The 16,202-nt window shown below is 38.1% G+C and overlaps 1 protein-coding gene across 3 annotated transcripts; it reads right to left on the reverse strand.

Annotated features, from left to right (window-relative positions):
• Positions 1–1,318: 1,318 nt before the first annotated feature.
• Positions 1,319–9,135, reverse strand: LOC144043946 (uncharacterized). 3 transcript variants are annotated; one of them, XM_077558060.1, is made up of 10 exons: positions 8,752–9,132; positions 6,294–6,332; positions 6,076–6,147; positions 5,686–5,724; positions 5,184–5,210; positions 4,528–4,554; positions 4,023–4,061; positions 3,523–3,549; positions 2,559–2,597; positions 1,319–1,657 (listed from the first exon to the last, which is right to left on the reverse strand). In XM_077558060.1, exons 1-10 carry the CDS (start codon positions 8,996–8,998, stop codon positions 1,644–1,646), a joined length of 570 nt encoding a protein of 189 aa, XP_077414186.1. In that variant the 5' UTR covers positions 8,999–9,132; the 3' UTR covers positions 1,319–1,643. The 3 variants fall into 3 exon arrangements, with proteins under 3 accessions (XP_077414186.1, XP_077414185.1, XP_077414187.1); XM_077558059.1 differs by having other exon boundaries at positions 6,076–6,150; positions 8,752–9,129; XM_077558061.1 differs by lacking the exon at positions 3,523–3,549 and having other exon boundaries at positions 6,076–6,150; positions 8,752–9,135.
• Positions 9,136–16,202: the final 7,067 nt, after the last annotated feature.

Here is a 16,202-nt window from a genome sequence, read left to right on the forward strand (position 1 = left end):
TAGTGAGCTTCTTTTTTTTTTTTAACCCATGTGCCACTTAAGTTGTCCTTGGGGCTAACTAGTATACACTGGCAGCAATTTTTCCAACCTCCCTCCGTCTTACCTCCACCCTCTTCCTTCGCTGATCGCAAGCGCAGGACAAAAACAAAAGTTACTTTGAGGCAATTGACTTGAAAATCCGACGCAAGCTTTTGTTACATGAACGTGGCATTGAATTTCCACGGCAGTGATGTTTGTCCCTTGTAAAGCTCACATCTGTTGTCTCCGACTTCAAACGAAAAGGTGATTTTAAATTGGAAACTTCCACCAAAGAATTGGCACGCCCCCTCACTGTCCATTTTTAAAGCTCACATTTTTGTTCTTTGGCTTTTTATTGCGCAAAGTCTGTTAATTGAGGGTTTTCATTGGCTTATGCGCCGCTCTTTTTCATTTGGACTTCATGTACGCTACTTTGTATGCAAACGTGTTTGTTTTCCGAGTGTTCTTGAAGCGATGGAGTGTGCTCGGCCAGACGAGAGGACAAACGTCTTGCCAGACGAGCAAACGGTCCACTTGCCGCCATCTCGTACATCTGGCAGCCTACCGGACGCTCCGTCTCTCGTTCCCAAGGGTCTGATTGCATTGCCCCTGTTAAACAAACTAATCAAATGAAATGAAAATGAACGAGTGTCTAATTTCTTGGTATGAACAAAAAGGTCACACCATTTGCATCTGCATGGAGACAGAAAACCTGTGCCAGTGCAAATTGTGCAAATCTGTGAATATTAACAATTGTAAACGATAATATTCAGAAGTGTGTCACTTTTACACAGCCCTACTTTTAGCATACATTGCATGATTTCAATTGTGTTGTTTTTAAGCATTCTGTATGGATTCATTTGGAATGTTTAATTAACTCTTTGACTGCCAAAAACGTTAAATAACGTTTAGTAAAATCCTATGGAGGAGTGCCAAAGACGTTAAAAGACGTTTTTTTTTTCAAAACAGAGGTGAAACTAACCATTTTCTATTGTTGATTACTGAAAAAACGGAATAAGGTAGAAACAAACTTTTTTTTCCTGATGAAAGATGAGAGTCCAATCTTTCATTTGGTAGTATGTGTGTTTCCATAGTCCGAACACATAATTTTCTGTGGACCTTGAAAGATCAGTCAAAAACGCTTAAATCGGCTGGCACCCACGGCATCCCTTTTCTGAAAACGTCTGGCAGTCAAAGAGTTAATAAGCTGCCATCATGTAACCGCGGGATCAATTAGGAAATGAAAACGGGGGAGACAGGAAAAAAAAAAGTTTGGAGAGAGAAGCACCAAACAACAAACTGCTTGCTCAATTGAGAATTTATATGTGCACCCCTGAACATAACATGATTTTTTTCCTTGCTTTTTTTGTGTTGAATTGTTGACCAACCTGCTAATATCTTTAATATAAATATCTCAAATCAAATCTTCAGAGTCACCACAAATCGTGCAAATGCTTCTTCAAATGCTGCGTTGGCTCGTTTGGTGTATTTTACAAGTTGAGCGTTTCCTTTCATTTAGTTGGTCGGTTGTTTTGTTCTGTTTTCACTTTGACCAGCACAGAGCTGGCCACGCCCCCGTCCCGTGACGTCACTGGGGCTCTCGTCTTGAGAGTTCACCGGCCAAGTTACTTTCCGCAGACTGTGAAGGACAAGAAAAGAAAAGCAAGCAGAAGAGTATGGAGGTAAATATGGTCCAAAACTAACTAACTAACTAACTAAAAAAATGTGTACCTGTAGAAAAAAGTCTAAATTTGTATCTGTAAAAGTCGTGATTTGTACCTGTAAAAAAATTTGCATTTGGCAATTTATTATTATATTATATTATTAGTATGGGATTTTTTTTAATGGGCTTTAGGTGAACTGATGAATACACACACGCTCGCACGCACGCACGCACACACACACACACACGCACATACACATACTCACCCACATACAAAAAAAAAAATATATATATATATATATATATATATATATGTGTGTATATGTATATATATATATGTATATATATTAAAAAAAAAAATTAAAAAAACATTTATTAATTTTTTTTTTATTGATTTGTTTGTTTGTTTTTTTTAAAAAAAGGAGAGCAATGATGATGTCAAATCGAATGAACAATACTGAGCTCTCCTGAGGAAAAAAAAAAAAGAGAAAATACGGTACTATTAGACAAAATATTTTAATTAAAAAAAAATTGAAAAATATTGGAAGAAAACATGATAACAATAATACAAAATAAAATATAACATTTGAAAATGATACAAAACTATTTCAAAATATGTTTTTTTATTTAATGTAATGAAAGCCTATGTATGTACTATATATGTAGCCTATTATACAGTAAATTATCTATCTATCTATCTATCTATCTATCTATCTATCTATCTATCTATCTATCTATCTATCTATCCATCTATCCATCCATCCATCCATCCATCCATCCATGATTAACAAACAGAAGTAAAATAAAAGACTATCACTAATAATAATAATAATAATATTAAGAAGAAGAAGAATCGCATGATCATCCTGATAGTTACCTTTGGAGTGTGCAGTGCGACCTTTAGCTCCAGCTGAGCCTGAGAAAAAAAATAAAAATTATTGAAAAAAATATGCATTGTTATTGGTATTACAAAAAAAACGTAAAAAAAAAATTGAAAATAATATTTAAATGTATTAGGAGGAAATACAGAAACGTTGAGGAACTGTTAAAGAGAAAATACGCTACTATTAGACTAAATAATTTATTTTTATTTTTTTTAAATTGACAATTGTCAAAACAATAGGTACACTCAGATGTCATCCAGCCAGAGTCTGTGCAATAACGTTCAAAATGTTACCACAAATGTTCTTAAAAAAAATAAAAGGAGCTAAAAGAATACTTACATTACATTTTTTTTAAATAAAAAAATTGTGGAGAAATATTACAACATTAGGAAAAAATAAATAAGTTAAGACAATATACAAGTAAAAAAATACACTAACAGAAAAAAAATAAAAATTATTGAAAAAAATATGCATTGTTAGTGGTATTACAAAAAAACACGTAAAAAAATATTAGAAAATAATATTTAAATATATTTGGAGGAAATACAGAAACGTTGATGAACTGTTAAAGAGAAAATACGGTACTATTAGACAAAATAATTTAATTAAAAAAAAAATAGAAAAATATTGGAAGAAAACATGATAACAATAATACAAAAATAAAATATAACATTTGAAAATGATACAAAGCTATTTCAAAATATTTATTTTAATTTGATGTAATGAAACCCTATGTATGTACTGTATATGCAGCCTATTATACAGTATATTATCTATCTATCTATCTATCTATCTATCTATCTATCTATCTATCTATCTATCTATCTATCTATCTATCCATCCATCCATCCATCCATCCATCCATGATTAACAAACAGAAGTAAAATATAAGACTATCACTAATGATAATAATAATATTAAGAAGAAGAAGAATTGCAAGGTCATCCTGATAGTTACCTTGGTTGGAGGTATTGTTACTTCCACCTGAGCAAAAAAAAATAAAAAATAAAAATTATTGAAAAAAATATGCATTGTTAGTGGTATTACAAAATAAAACGTAAAAAAAATATTAGAAAATAATATTTAAATATATTAGGAGGAAATACAGAAACATTGAGGAACTGTTAAAGAGAAAATACGCTACTATTAGACAAAATTATTTAATAAAAAAAAAATATATATATTGGAATAAAACATGATAACAATATTACGAAAATAAAATATAACATTTGAAAATGATACAAAACTATTTCAAAATATTTATTTTAATTTGATGTAATGAAAGCCTATGTATGTACTGTATATGTAGCCTATTATACAGTATATTATCTATCTATCTATCTATCCATCCATCCATCCATCCATGATTAACAAACAGAAGTAAAATATAAGACTATCACTAATGATAATAATAATATTAAGAAGAAGAAGAATCGCATGGTCATCCTGATAGTTACCTTGGTAGGAGGCATTGCCACCTGTAGCTACAGCTGAGCCTGAGACAAAAAATAACAATTATTGAAATAAATATGCATTGTTATTGGTATTACAAAAAAAACACGTAAAATATATATATATTAGGAGGAAATACAGAAACGTTGAGGAACTGTTAAAGAGAAAATACGCTACTATTAGACAAAATTATTAAATAAAAAAAAATATATATATATTGGAATAAAACATGATAACAATATTACAAAAATTAAATATAACATTTGAAAATGATACAAAACTATTTCAAAATATTTTAATTTTAATTATTTTAATTTGATGTAATGAAAGCCTATGAATTTACTCTATATGTAGCCTATTATACAGTATATTATCCATCCATCCCTCCCTCCCTCCCTCCCTCCCTCCATCCATCCATGATTAACAAACAGAAGTAAAATATAAGACTATCACTAATGATAATAATAATATTAAGAAGACGAATAATCGCATGGTCATCCTGATAGTTACCTTGGTAGCAGGCATTGCCAGTTCCACCTGAGCAAAAAAAGAAAATAAATGAAAATTATTGAAAAAAATATGCGTTGTTAGTGGTATTACAAAATAAAACGTAAACAAATATTAGAAAATAATATTTAAATATATTAGGAGGAAATACAGAAACGTTGAGGAACTGTTAAAGAGAAAATACGCTACTATTAGACAAAATAATTTCCCAAAATTTTTTTTAATTGACAATTGTCAAAAAAATAGGTATACTCAGATGTCATCCAGCCAGAGTCTGTGCAATAACGTTCAAAATGGAGGAAATAAAAAAATAAATAATAAAAAAATAAATAAGTTAAGACAATACAAGTAAAAAAGATACAGTTGCAGAAAAAATAATAATAATTTGAAAAAAATATGCATTGTTAGTGGTATTACTTATCTTTCAATTTGATGTAATGAAAGCCTATGTATGTACTGTGAATGTAGCCTATTATACAGTATATTATCTATCTATCTATCTATCTATCTATCTATCTATCTATCTATCTATCTATCTATCTATCTATCTATCTATCTATCTATCCATCCATGATTAACAAACAGAAGTAAAATATAAGACTATCACTAATGATAATAATAATTAAGAAGAAGAATTGCATGGTCATCCTGATAGTTACCTTGGTTGGAGGTATTGTTACTTCCACCTGAGCAAAAAAAGAAAATAAATAAAAATTATTGAAAAAAATATGCATTGTTAGTGGTATTACAAAAAAAAAACGTTAAAAAAATATTAGAAAATAATATTTAAATATATTAGGAGGAAATACAGAAACGTTGAGGAACTGTTAAAGAGAAAATAAGCTACTATTAGACAAAATTATTTAATTTAAAAAGAAAATTGAAAAATATTGGAAGAAAACATGATAACAATATTACAAAAATAAAATATAACATTTGAAAATGATACCAAACTATTTCAAAATATTTATTTTAATTTGATGTAATGGAAGCCTATGTATGTACTGTATATGTAGCCTATTATACAGTATATTATCTATCTATCTATCTCTCTATCCATCCATCCATCCATGATTAACAAACAGAAGTAAAATATAAGACTATCACTAATGATAATAATAATATTAAGAAGAAGAATTGCATGGTCATCCTGATAGTTACCTTGGTAGTAGACATTGCCAGTTTTAGCTACAGGTGAGCCTGAGACAAAAAATAAAAATTATTGAAATAAATATGCATTGTTATTGGTATTACAAAAAAACACGTAAAAAAAAAATTGAAAATAATATTTAAATATATTAGGAGGAAATACAGAAACGTTGAGGAACTGTTAAAGACAAAATATGCTACTATTAGACAAAATAATTTACTTTTTTTTTTTAATTGACAATTGTCAAAACAATAGGTACACTCAGATGTCATCCAGCCAGAGTCTGTGCAATAACTATAATAATTTAAAATGGAGGAAACAGAAGTAAAATATAAGACTATCACTAATGATAATAATAATATTAAGAAGAAGAAGAATCGCATGGTCATCCTGATAGTTACCTTGGTAGTAGGCATTGCCACCTGCAGCTCCAGCTGAGCCTGCTGCAGTTGCTGCTGGTGCTGAAGCTGCTACTGCTAGAAACAATAGCAATTAAAGTTTAGTAGATTGTACCGTGCAATTTGAGTTTTTTCAACTCCTAATTAAGGATGTTGCTATCAAAGTTATTAAGCAAACAAAAGAAATCAAACGAAAAAGAAAACAACACAAATATACCCACTTTTGGCAGCAGATGACTTCAGTTTGGCAATCTTGTCATCTACCAAAGCACAATGAAAATATATCAGATATGCGTTTCTACACCACTACTGATATACTGTACACAAAAATGCAAAAATCCTACATTATACATTATACAAAAATTTAAGTCTCCTAAAAAAAATTGTAAGATATTCTAAATCGTTGAAAAATACGAAAATATTAGGCTACTAAAATATTTTCAAAAACATAATATAATATTAGATAAAAAATTACAAACAAAAAAAACCTACAAGGCAAAAAAAAAGGTTAATAACACAAATGTTACTAAACAGAAAAGGCGTTGGAAAAAAATGTCACACCATGAAAACATTTTAAAACTATTCTATGAAAAATATTAGGCAACCACAGATCTTGGCAACAAAATATCTGTGTATTGTAATCATATTTTACTTTTTTGTTGTAGTATTTCCGTTCTAAATATACTACCACTTCTAATATAATTTTTATATATGTTAAACAAATGGTCTTTAATAGTGATTTTTTTTTAAATAACTTTGGCATGAACAAACTTTATTTTCCAACAAATAAAACAAATAAGCAACCTATTTGGACCGCTAACACCACCCACTCACCACACCGCCCCGACCCAAGCCGAAAACTATGGAGGTAAATATGGTGCAAAACTAACTTGTAAAAAAAATGTGTACCTGTAGAAAAAAGTCTAAAATTGTATCTGTAAAAGTCGTGATTTGTACCTGTAGAAATGACAACTTGTAGTCAAAGAAGTCGCCACTAGGAGTCACAAGTGTTTTTTCTGCTGCTGTCCAGTCACGTGACTTTTGCACCAAATCTCTCGCTACAAATGGTGCAAAACTGATTCGTACTCGTAGAGCGCCGTGATTTGTACTCGTAGAAGAAGAGGGCGGGCTCTGGAGGATTTGGGCGGGCTAAAGCTCAACCTCATTGGTTGAGTGAACGACTGTGGGTTGAACTCAAATGACGCCACGTTTTTTATCATTAATATGCGCAAGTCCGAAATTCCAAACAAACAAGAGTAGCCTATGGCAAGCCCTTTGAGCATTTATTCCATATCCTTGATATCAGACAGTAGTGTTTCCGAACTAGTGCAGCCTTCGTCAGAACTAGGTGGACATTCAGCCATACTAGCGCTTTGTCGTACTACTTGTACAAAAACACTGACATGTCACCCATTTTCTGCAACTTGTGCCACTTTAATCCAACTAGTGCTGACACAAGTCTAGAGCTCCAATTTCTTTAGGACAACTTGTAAACTAGTGTAAAACATGCAATTAAAGGGGGTGGGATAATGACAAAATCTGAATCTTGATTGGTGTATTTTAACTGGAGAGCCAATAGGAATCCTGGACGCACGTCGGCCCCACCTCCTCATTAATTTTTGGGGTGAAACTACTTTACCAGCTCAGTGGCCGAGTGGTTAGAGTGTCCGCCCTGAGACTGGGAGGTAGTGGGTTCGATTCCTGGCCGGGTCATACCAAAGACTATAAAAATGGGACCGATTGCCACTCTGCTTGACACTCAGCATTAAGGGTTGGAATTGGGAGGTTAGATCACCACATGATTCCCGAGCGCGGCGCTGCTGCTGCTCACTGCTCCCTCAGGGGATGGGTCAAATGCGGAGAACAAATTTGGCCCCACTTAGATGGGTGTGACAATCAGTGGACCTTATCTTATCTTACTAGTGAGCATGTTGGCATCCACTAGTTCTACTAGTGAACGTTTTGGACCTCACTAGTTGAACTAGTTCAGTCAAAATGTCTCACTAGTGTAACTAGTGGATATTTGGGGCATCACTAGTTAACTAGTAAAACATTTGTGTGTCACTAGTTCAAACATGTAGACCTCAAGAGCCGTTCACTAGTTAACTTGTCAGTGTTTTGTCTTTCACTAGTTAACTAGTGAGTGTTTCAGCTCTCACAACCTAACTAGTGCAAGGAAATCATAGGACACATGTCACTAGTGAGAAGAATTCACGTTTGAGTAATTAACACGTTGCTGAAAATGAGCGACTAGTCTCAGAGTTTCTGTGCAACTAGTATGACAAAGTGCATAGCCAGTGTGGCTAATTGTCCAACTAGTGCTGACAAAAAAATCGGAACTAGTGAGAAACACTACTGTCTGATATCAAGGATATGAAATAAATGCTCAAAGGGCTTGCCATAATAGCCACACCAGTTTACGCGTCATTTTGGAAGAAGAGGACGTCCCAGGCGTGAACATTCCAACATGGTTCAATACGTAATCGGTTAAACGTTTAGCTTTATCTTGTTAGCCAGAAAAAAAACAAGTTCTACAGGTATAAATCACAACTTTTACAGGTACAAATTTTGACTTTTTTCTACAAGTACAATTTTTTTTTTACAAGTAAGTTTTGTACCATATTTACCTCCATAGAAAACACGCGCGCGCGCAAACTCACACGCGAAAGCAGCACTTACCGAGCTCTTTAGCCTCTTGGAAGCACCCGATGGACTCCAGCAGTTCGGAGGTCACTGCTGGAGCTCCATCCTCAGTGAAAGTGGACACCAGCACGTTGGTGAACTCAGTGTAGTCCTTGCCCTCCACCTTGCTGAGTGGCACCTTACGGTCGCCGCGGCGGTCCACCAGCATCACGCGGAACTTGTCCAAATTCTTACCGGACAAGTTCTCCAGCGAGTTCATGATCGCGATCTTTTTGGAGGACATTTCTTAGCAGGGGATTCTGCGAGGAACACGCCAGTGGAGAGGTCTGAATGTAAGGTGGCAGGTGGAGTCGAGTTTTACTTTCGTTCTCTACCCGGAAATTGGCATTACAAAATTACAAACCTTAATAGTACACACACACACGCACACACACACACACACACAAACACACACACACACTGAGCCGTCACTTGCCTACAATGCAGGTGGGCGTGGCTTCGCTTCCATGTTTGTATGTGTGCGTGTTTGTGTGAGTGAAAAAAAAAAGAAGATGCCACGGACTTCCGTCTTCTGTTTTGTTTTTTTTCTCGGCCACCGTTGGCCGTGTTCCAACACTCGCAACCCCACCCCTGCGTCCCCTCGCTCGTCGGAGGGAGGGCGTCTCGGCTATCTGAAAGGCTTTGGACACTGAGACAGCCTCGCTTTCTGGTGGCTACAATAATGGGCAACATATATTTACAGCTTTTATTAGCCCAGAAGCCCACCAAGCTTTTCTTTGACAACGCCACTGGATCAAGACTTTCCAATCGTTTCTGAAAGTCTCTTGTTGTTTGTTTGCGGTATTTCAGACGGTTGCTTTCGGAACTGTTTTTCCAATCGGCTCAGTTGCGATGTCAGTGTGACTGTCCAGGTCATGTTTGTAAACGAGAATCAGTTCTCAAACATTTGACCTGGTTAAATCAAAACATCAAACTTTGATAGCAGCAGGTGGTTATTCATTCTTTTGATTGAGAAGGATGAGATACGGGTGAGGATGTGACCTCCCACCGTGAGCATCTCTGACCTTTTCATTCCACATCATTATTGCGCCGCCGCGTGTTGACGTCATGGTCGCGGCTCCGCCAGCTGCTTTGAAAACTTTCCCTCGCCCACATTTGAGCATAACATCCTTTGTTCCCGATGTTTTGTCTTTGCTTTGGCTGCCACCAGCAAGTGTTTTTAGAGTTTTAGAAAAGACAAAACAAATAGTGGAAAGCGTCACTAAATAGAGCCGCAATGCTCTATTTGCAATGCCGCAAACTGCTGACGTGACAAAAAGCTGCTTTTATTTGGATTTTATGTTTTGTTTGGACCTCATCAAGGTCATGAGAGGCGCTGGGATCGTCTTCAGTCTTCACTAAAATCATCCCACGGGATTTCATATGAATGACTGTCAATGCCACATATTCGCCATTGGGAGAAGTGAAGCCACCGGCGGCCATCTTACAGTGCCAATCACTAAGGCCGCCTAACTTGAATACATTGATTTTGCTGCCGTTTTTTTTTTTTTACGTTACTTTCCGATTCTACGACGAAAATTCCACCGTGTATGACATGCAGTTGTACCAAAAAAATTATAATCTGGGAGAAGCGCTTCATGTATATTTTATTGCTAAGAAAAATACTTTTCAGTTTATGTACGGGTGCTACTCAAAGATTTGGTCTGCATCAGGTTGTCGCAGCCAATCAAGTGAAAGTAAAGCCCATTAGGAATAAAAAAAAAAAAAATGCTGTGAAATGTGAACCGAACCTGTGTGAGTAAGATAATATACACTAAAGAGTGTTTTCAGCGTGGCAATGCAAGATGGCTGCCCTCTGACTTCAGCCGTGAAGGTCCTAATGACAGGCCAGTCCTATACAAGTCTGTGGTTGGTCTACTAGAACGGGTCAGCAAGCTTTCCTATCAAAAGATCCATAAAGGAGCCATTTTAGGCCAAATAAATCACCAAAAATGTGGGTGTGGCCGCAAAGCTTTTTTCGGATTGTGATGAAGGAAACTGAGCTGCGCCATAAAAATAAAAATATGTAGAGATTGAGATTCATTTTCTTCTAACTTTTGTCTTCCGTTTTTATTTATTTATTGTCATGACTTTTCTGGCTTGCTGTCAAATTTTATGGAGATTTTGTGGTCATTTTCCGCTTTCTTGAATTTTTGGACATTTTATGACAATTTTGAACTTTTTTTCTGCCTTTTTTGCTCTCAATTTTCTGACTTTATGGTAATGTTGGAGATTTCTTCATTTGTTTGTGAACATTTTATGGTTACTTTTAGAACGTTCTGCTTTTTGGATGCCATTTTTCCAAATTTTCGGCAAATTCATTCATTTTAGGGTCATTTTCTATTTTTCCGCTTCCTTTTTTTATATTTAGACTTTTTTGTCTAAATTTCATCTCTTTTTCTGACAAAAATTTGGATTCTGACATTTTTGGACTATTTAATATAATCATGAATTAATTCAATGAATATTTTATCTAAAAATGATTTAAAAAATATATAAAAAAACAAAAACAACATTTATTGTATGTATGTTATGTAAACAATGTCGTTTTGCACAAGGTTTACTAGTGATGAACGATACATTACGCACGTCATTGACAAATGAAAAGCAGAGTTCTATCCCACCACAAATTTCCACTTGTTTTAATTGGGATGAAAATCAGTCCGTCTCCTCAAGAGTTTGTAATTACAACATGGGCCAGAGATCGTCTGCGTGGAACACGGGAGCCTCTACCTGCACTCAGAGAGACATTGCGGCCTACCAAAACCCATCCTCTACAGCAGACGTGGGCAATCTCGGTCCTCGAGGGCCGAAGTCCTGCAGGTTTTGGAGGTTTCTCACTTCCAACACAAGCTGATTCCAATCAACAGGATTGTTATCAGGCTTATGCAGAGCTTGCTGATGAGCTGATCATATATCAGCTGTGTTGGAAAAGGGCAACATGCAAAACCTGCAGGACTCCGGCCCTCGATGCCCACCTCTGCTCTACAGTGTGGGGGCCATCAGGAGCAGTTCACGGCCACTGTGTTGTACCTGAGCACCACAAGTGCACGAGTAGATTCTACCAGAAGTCATCACCACCACCACCACCATATTCACACAGCCACATCACAATAAGCGAGCTGAGTATTCCTAGTGCCAACAGCAATAAGACTCATTTGCAACAACCAGACACGAGGTCCACATTACAGAACGCTTTGGAGTTTCAAGCCAGACAAGTTTTTCAAGAAACACAATGGCAGATTCCAAGACTTATTATTCAATCAATTGAGACGCAAGCAAGGGCAGCAGCAAGGATGCCAGAGATGAAGCCAGCGAGTATGCAAATTAGGATCCCATTGAGGACACAAACAAGAATGCCACAGAGGGCGCCAACAAGTACGCAAGTTCTAATGCCAGAGAGGACACAAACAAGGACGCCAGAGAGGGCGCCAACAAGTATGCAAGTTTGGATACCAGAGAGGACAAAAACAACAATGCCAGAGAGGAGGGCAACGACTACGCAAGTTAGGATGCCAGAGAGGATACAAACAATGCCAGAGAGGATGTCAATCAGGAAGCGAATCACTCAACACTCTCCGCATTCATCACTTCACACAGCATGGGCACCAGAACAACATCAGACTGTCTGTGCCACTTCACCAAAATGCCCGAAATGACTTCACTTTAATTCCATTTCATCAAAATGCCATCAGCCTCTTGTTGAGATGACTTTCAAAATGGCGTTATTTAATTTCATGTTCTTAGTCTCAAGATTTTAAACCCTGTGAACTCCTCGGAGGGCCCTCATGTTTGTCACTTAACCTCACACCTGTTGTACGTCATTCATGAGTTTGATGACAATGTAAACATGAATGTACTATTAACAACAGTCACACTCTAGATAGTTTGCCACGTTTGGACCTCTGATGGGCACTCCAAAGTGTCAAGGTCCACCTTGAGACACAAAAAGAAAAACGGGGTAAGAAGATGGAAAAGAATAAAATGATGTGGTGTTTACGTGTTTTGGACCTTTTGACGGATGCTCAGTTGTGTCGTCATAGACCCAAAATCGTTGATCAGAAGAAGATTAAATGATGGAATATTCCTATCCTCACTGATTGTGTCACCTGTTTGGACCTCTTTCAGGGACCTTGCCTTCATTCAGCTCAGCTGAGGACACGATGCAGGCATGTGCGCAGATTGGCACGCCCTGGTGGGAGGCCTCAGCAGACAGAATGTGCAACCATCCCAGCGCAAAGAACCTGTCCCAGTACCAGACAGGTGGTGGTACCAATTGGCTAACGTCATTTCCCGGTCAAGACGGCATATGCTACCAGAATGTGTCGCGTGTCTCTCGGGCCAGCTTCTCCGCTGTTCCACAAGGTGGAAACTATGGACATCAGTCCGTCTCTTCAAGAGTTTGTAATAACAACATGGGCCAGAAATCGTCTGCGTGGAACACGGGAGCCTCTACCTGCACTCAGAGAGACATTGCGGCCTACCAAAACCCATCCTCTACAGTATTGGGGCCATCAGGAGCGGTTCACGGCCACTGTGTTGTACCTGAGCACAACAAGTGCACGAGTAGATTCTACCAGAAGTCATCACCACCACCACCACCATATTCACACAGCCACTTCGCAATAAGCGGGCTGAGTATTCCTAGTGCCAACAGCAATAAGACTCATTTGCAACAACCAGACACAAGGTCCACATTACAGAACGCTTTAGAGTTTCAACCCAGACAAGTTTTTCAAGAAACACAATGGCAGGTTCCAAAACTTATTACTCAATCAATAGAGACGCAAGCAAGGGCAGAAGCAAAGATGCCAGAGATGAAGCCAGCGAGTATGCAAATTAGGATCCCATTGAGGACACAAACAAGAATGCCACAGAGGGCGCCAACGAGTACGCAAGTTCTAATGCCAGAGAGGACACAAACAAGGACGCCAGAGAGAGCGCCAACAAGTATGCAAGTTTGGATACCAGAGAGGACAAAAACAAAAATGCCAGAGAGGAGGGCAACGACTAAGCAAGTTAGGATGCCAGAAGGGATACAAACAATGCCAGAGAGAATGTCAATCAGGAAGCGAATCACTCAACACTCTCCGCATTCATCACTTCACACAGCATGGGCACCGGAACAACATCAGACTGTCTGTGCCACTTCACCAAAATGCCCGAAATGACTTCACTTTAATTCCATTTAATCAAAATGCCATCAGCCTCTTGTTGTGATGACTTTCAAAATGGCGTTATTTAATTTCATGTTCTTAGTCTCAAGATTTTAAACCCAGTGAACTCCTCAGAGGGCCCTCATGTTTGTCACTTAACCTCACACCTGTTGTACGTCATTCATGAGTTTGATGACAATGTAAAAATGAATGTACTATTAACAACAGTCACACTCTAGATAGTTTGCCACGTTTGGACCTCTGATGGGCACTCCAAAGTGTCAAGGTCCACCTTGAGACACAAAAAAAAAAACGGGGTAAGAAGATGGAAAAGAATAAAATGATGTGGTGTTTACGTGTTTTGGACCTTTTGACGGATGCTCAGTTGTGTCGTCAAGGACCCAAAATCGTTGATCAGAAGAAGATGAAATGATGGAATGTTCCTATCCTCACCGATTGTGTCACCTGTTTGGACCTCTTTCAGGGACCTTGCCTTTATTCAGCTCAGCTGAGGGCACGATGCAGGCATGTGCGCAGATGGGCACGCCCTGGTGGGAGGCCTCAGCAGACAGAATGTGGAACCATCCCAGCGCAAAGAACCTGTCCCAGTACAAGACAGGTGGTGGTACCAATTGGCCAACGTCATTTCTTGGTCAAGACGGCATATGCTACCAGAATGATTCGCGTGTCTCTCAGGCCAGCTTCTCCGCTGTTGCACAAGGTGGAAACTATGGACATCAGTCCGTCTCCTCAAGAGTTTGTAATTACAACATGGGCCAGAAATCGTCTGCGTGGAACACGGGAGCCTCTACCTGCACTCAGAGAGACATTGCGGCCTACCAAAACCCATCCTCTACAGCAGAGGTGGGCAATCTCGGTCCTCGAGGGCCGGAGCCCTGCAGGTTTTGTAGGTTTCTCACTTCCAACACAAGCTGATTCCAATCAACAGGATCGTTATCAGGCTTATGCAGAGCTTGCTGATGAGCTGATCATATATCAGCTGTGTTGGAGAAGGGCAACACGCAAAACCTGCAGGACTGCGGCCCTCGATGCCCACCTCTGCTCTACAGTATTGGGGCCATCAGGAGCGGTTCACGGCCACTGTGTTGTACCTGAGCACCACAAGTGCACGAGTAGATTCTACCAGAAGTCATCACAACAACCACCACCACCATATTCACACAGCCACTTCACAATAAGCGGGCTGAGTATTCCTAGTGCCAACAGCAATAAGACTCATTTGCAACAACCAGACACGAGGTCCACATTACAGAACGCTTTGGAGTTTCAACCCAGACAAGTTTTTCAAGAAACACAATGGCAGATTCCAAGACTTATTACTCAATCAATAGAGACGCAAGCAAGGGCAGAAGCAAAGATGCCAGATATGAAGCCAGCGAGTATGCAAATTAGGATCCCATTGAGGACACAAACAAGAATGCCACAGAGGGCGCCAACGAGTACGCAAGTTCTAATGCCAGAGAGGACACAAACAAGGACGCCAGAGAGAGCGCCAACAAGTATGCAAGTTTGGATACCAGAGAGGACAAAAACAAAAATGCCAGAGAGGAGGGCAACGACTAAGCAAGTTAGGATGCCAGAGAGGATACAAACAATGCCAGAGAAGATGTCAATCAGGAAGCGAATCACTCAACACTCTCCGCATTCATCACTTCACACAGCATGGGCACCGGAACAACATCAGACTGTCTGTGCCACTTCACCAAAATGCCCGAAATGACTTCACTTTAATTCCATTTCATCAAAATGCCATCAGCCTCTTGTTGAGATGACTTTCAAAATGGCGTTATTTAATTTCATGTTCTTAGTCTCAAGATTTTAAACCCAGTGAACTCCTCGGAGGGCCCTCATGTTTGTCACTTAATCTCACACCTGTTGTACGTCATTCATGAGTTTGATGACAATGTAAACATGAATGTACTATTAACAACAGTCACACTCTAGATAGTTTGCCACGTTTGGACCTCTGATGGGCACTCCAAAGTGTCAAGGTCCACCTTGAGACACAAAAAGAAAAACGGGGTAAGAAGATGGAAAATAATAAAATGATGTGGTGTTTACGTGTTTTGGACCTTTTGACGGATGCTCAGTTGTGTCGTCATAGACGCAAAATCGTTGATCAGAAGAAGATTAAATGATGGAATATTCCTATCCTCACTGATTGTGTCACCTTTTTGGACCTCTTTCAGGGACCTTGCCTTTATTCAGCTCAGCTGAGGAGAAGATGCAGGCATGTGCTCAGATGGGCGCGCCCTGGTGGGAGGCCTCAGC

The sequence above is a fragment of the Vanacampus margaritifer genome, chromosome 2, assembly GCF_051991255.1.
Source record: "Vanacampus margaritifer isolate UIUO_Vmar chromosome 2, RoL_Vmar_1.0, whole genome shotgun sequence".
NCBI classification, from domain to species: domain Eukaryota; kingdom Metazoa; phylum Chordata; class Actinopteri; order Syngnathiformes; family Syngnathidae; genus Vanacampus; species Vanacampus margaritifer.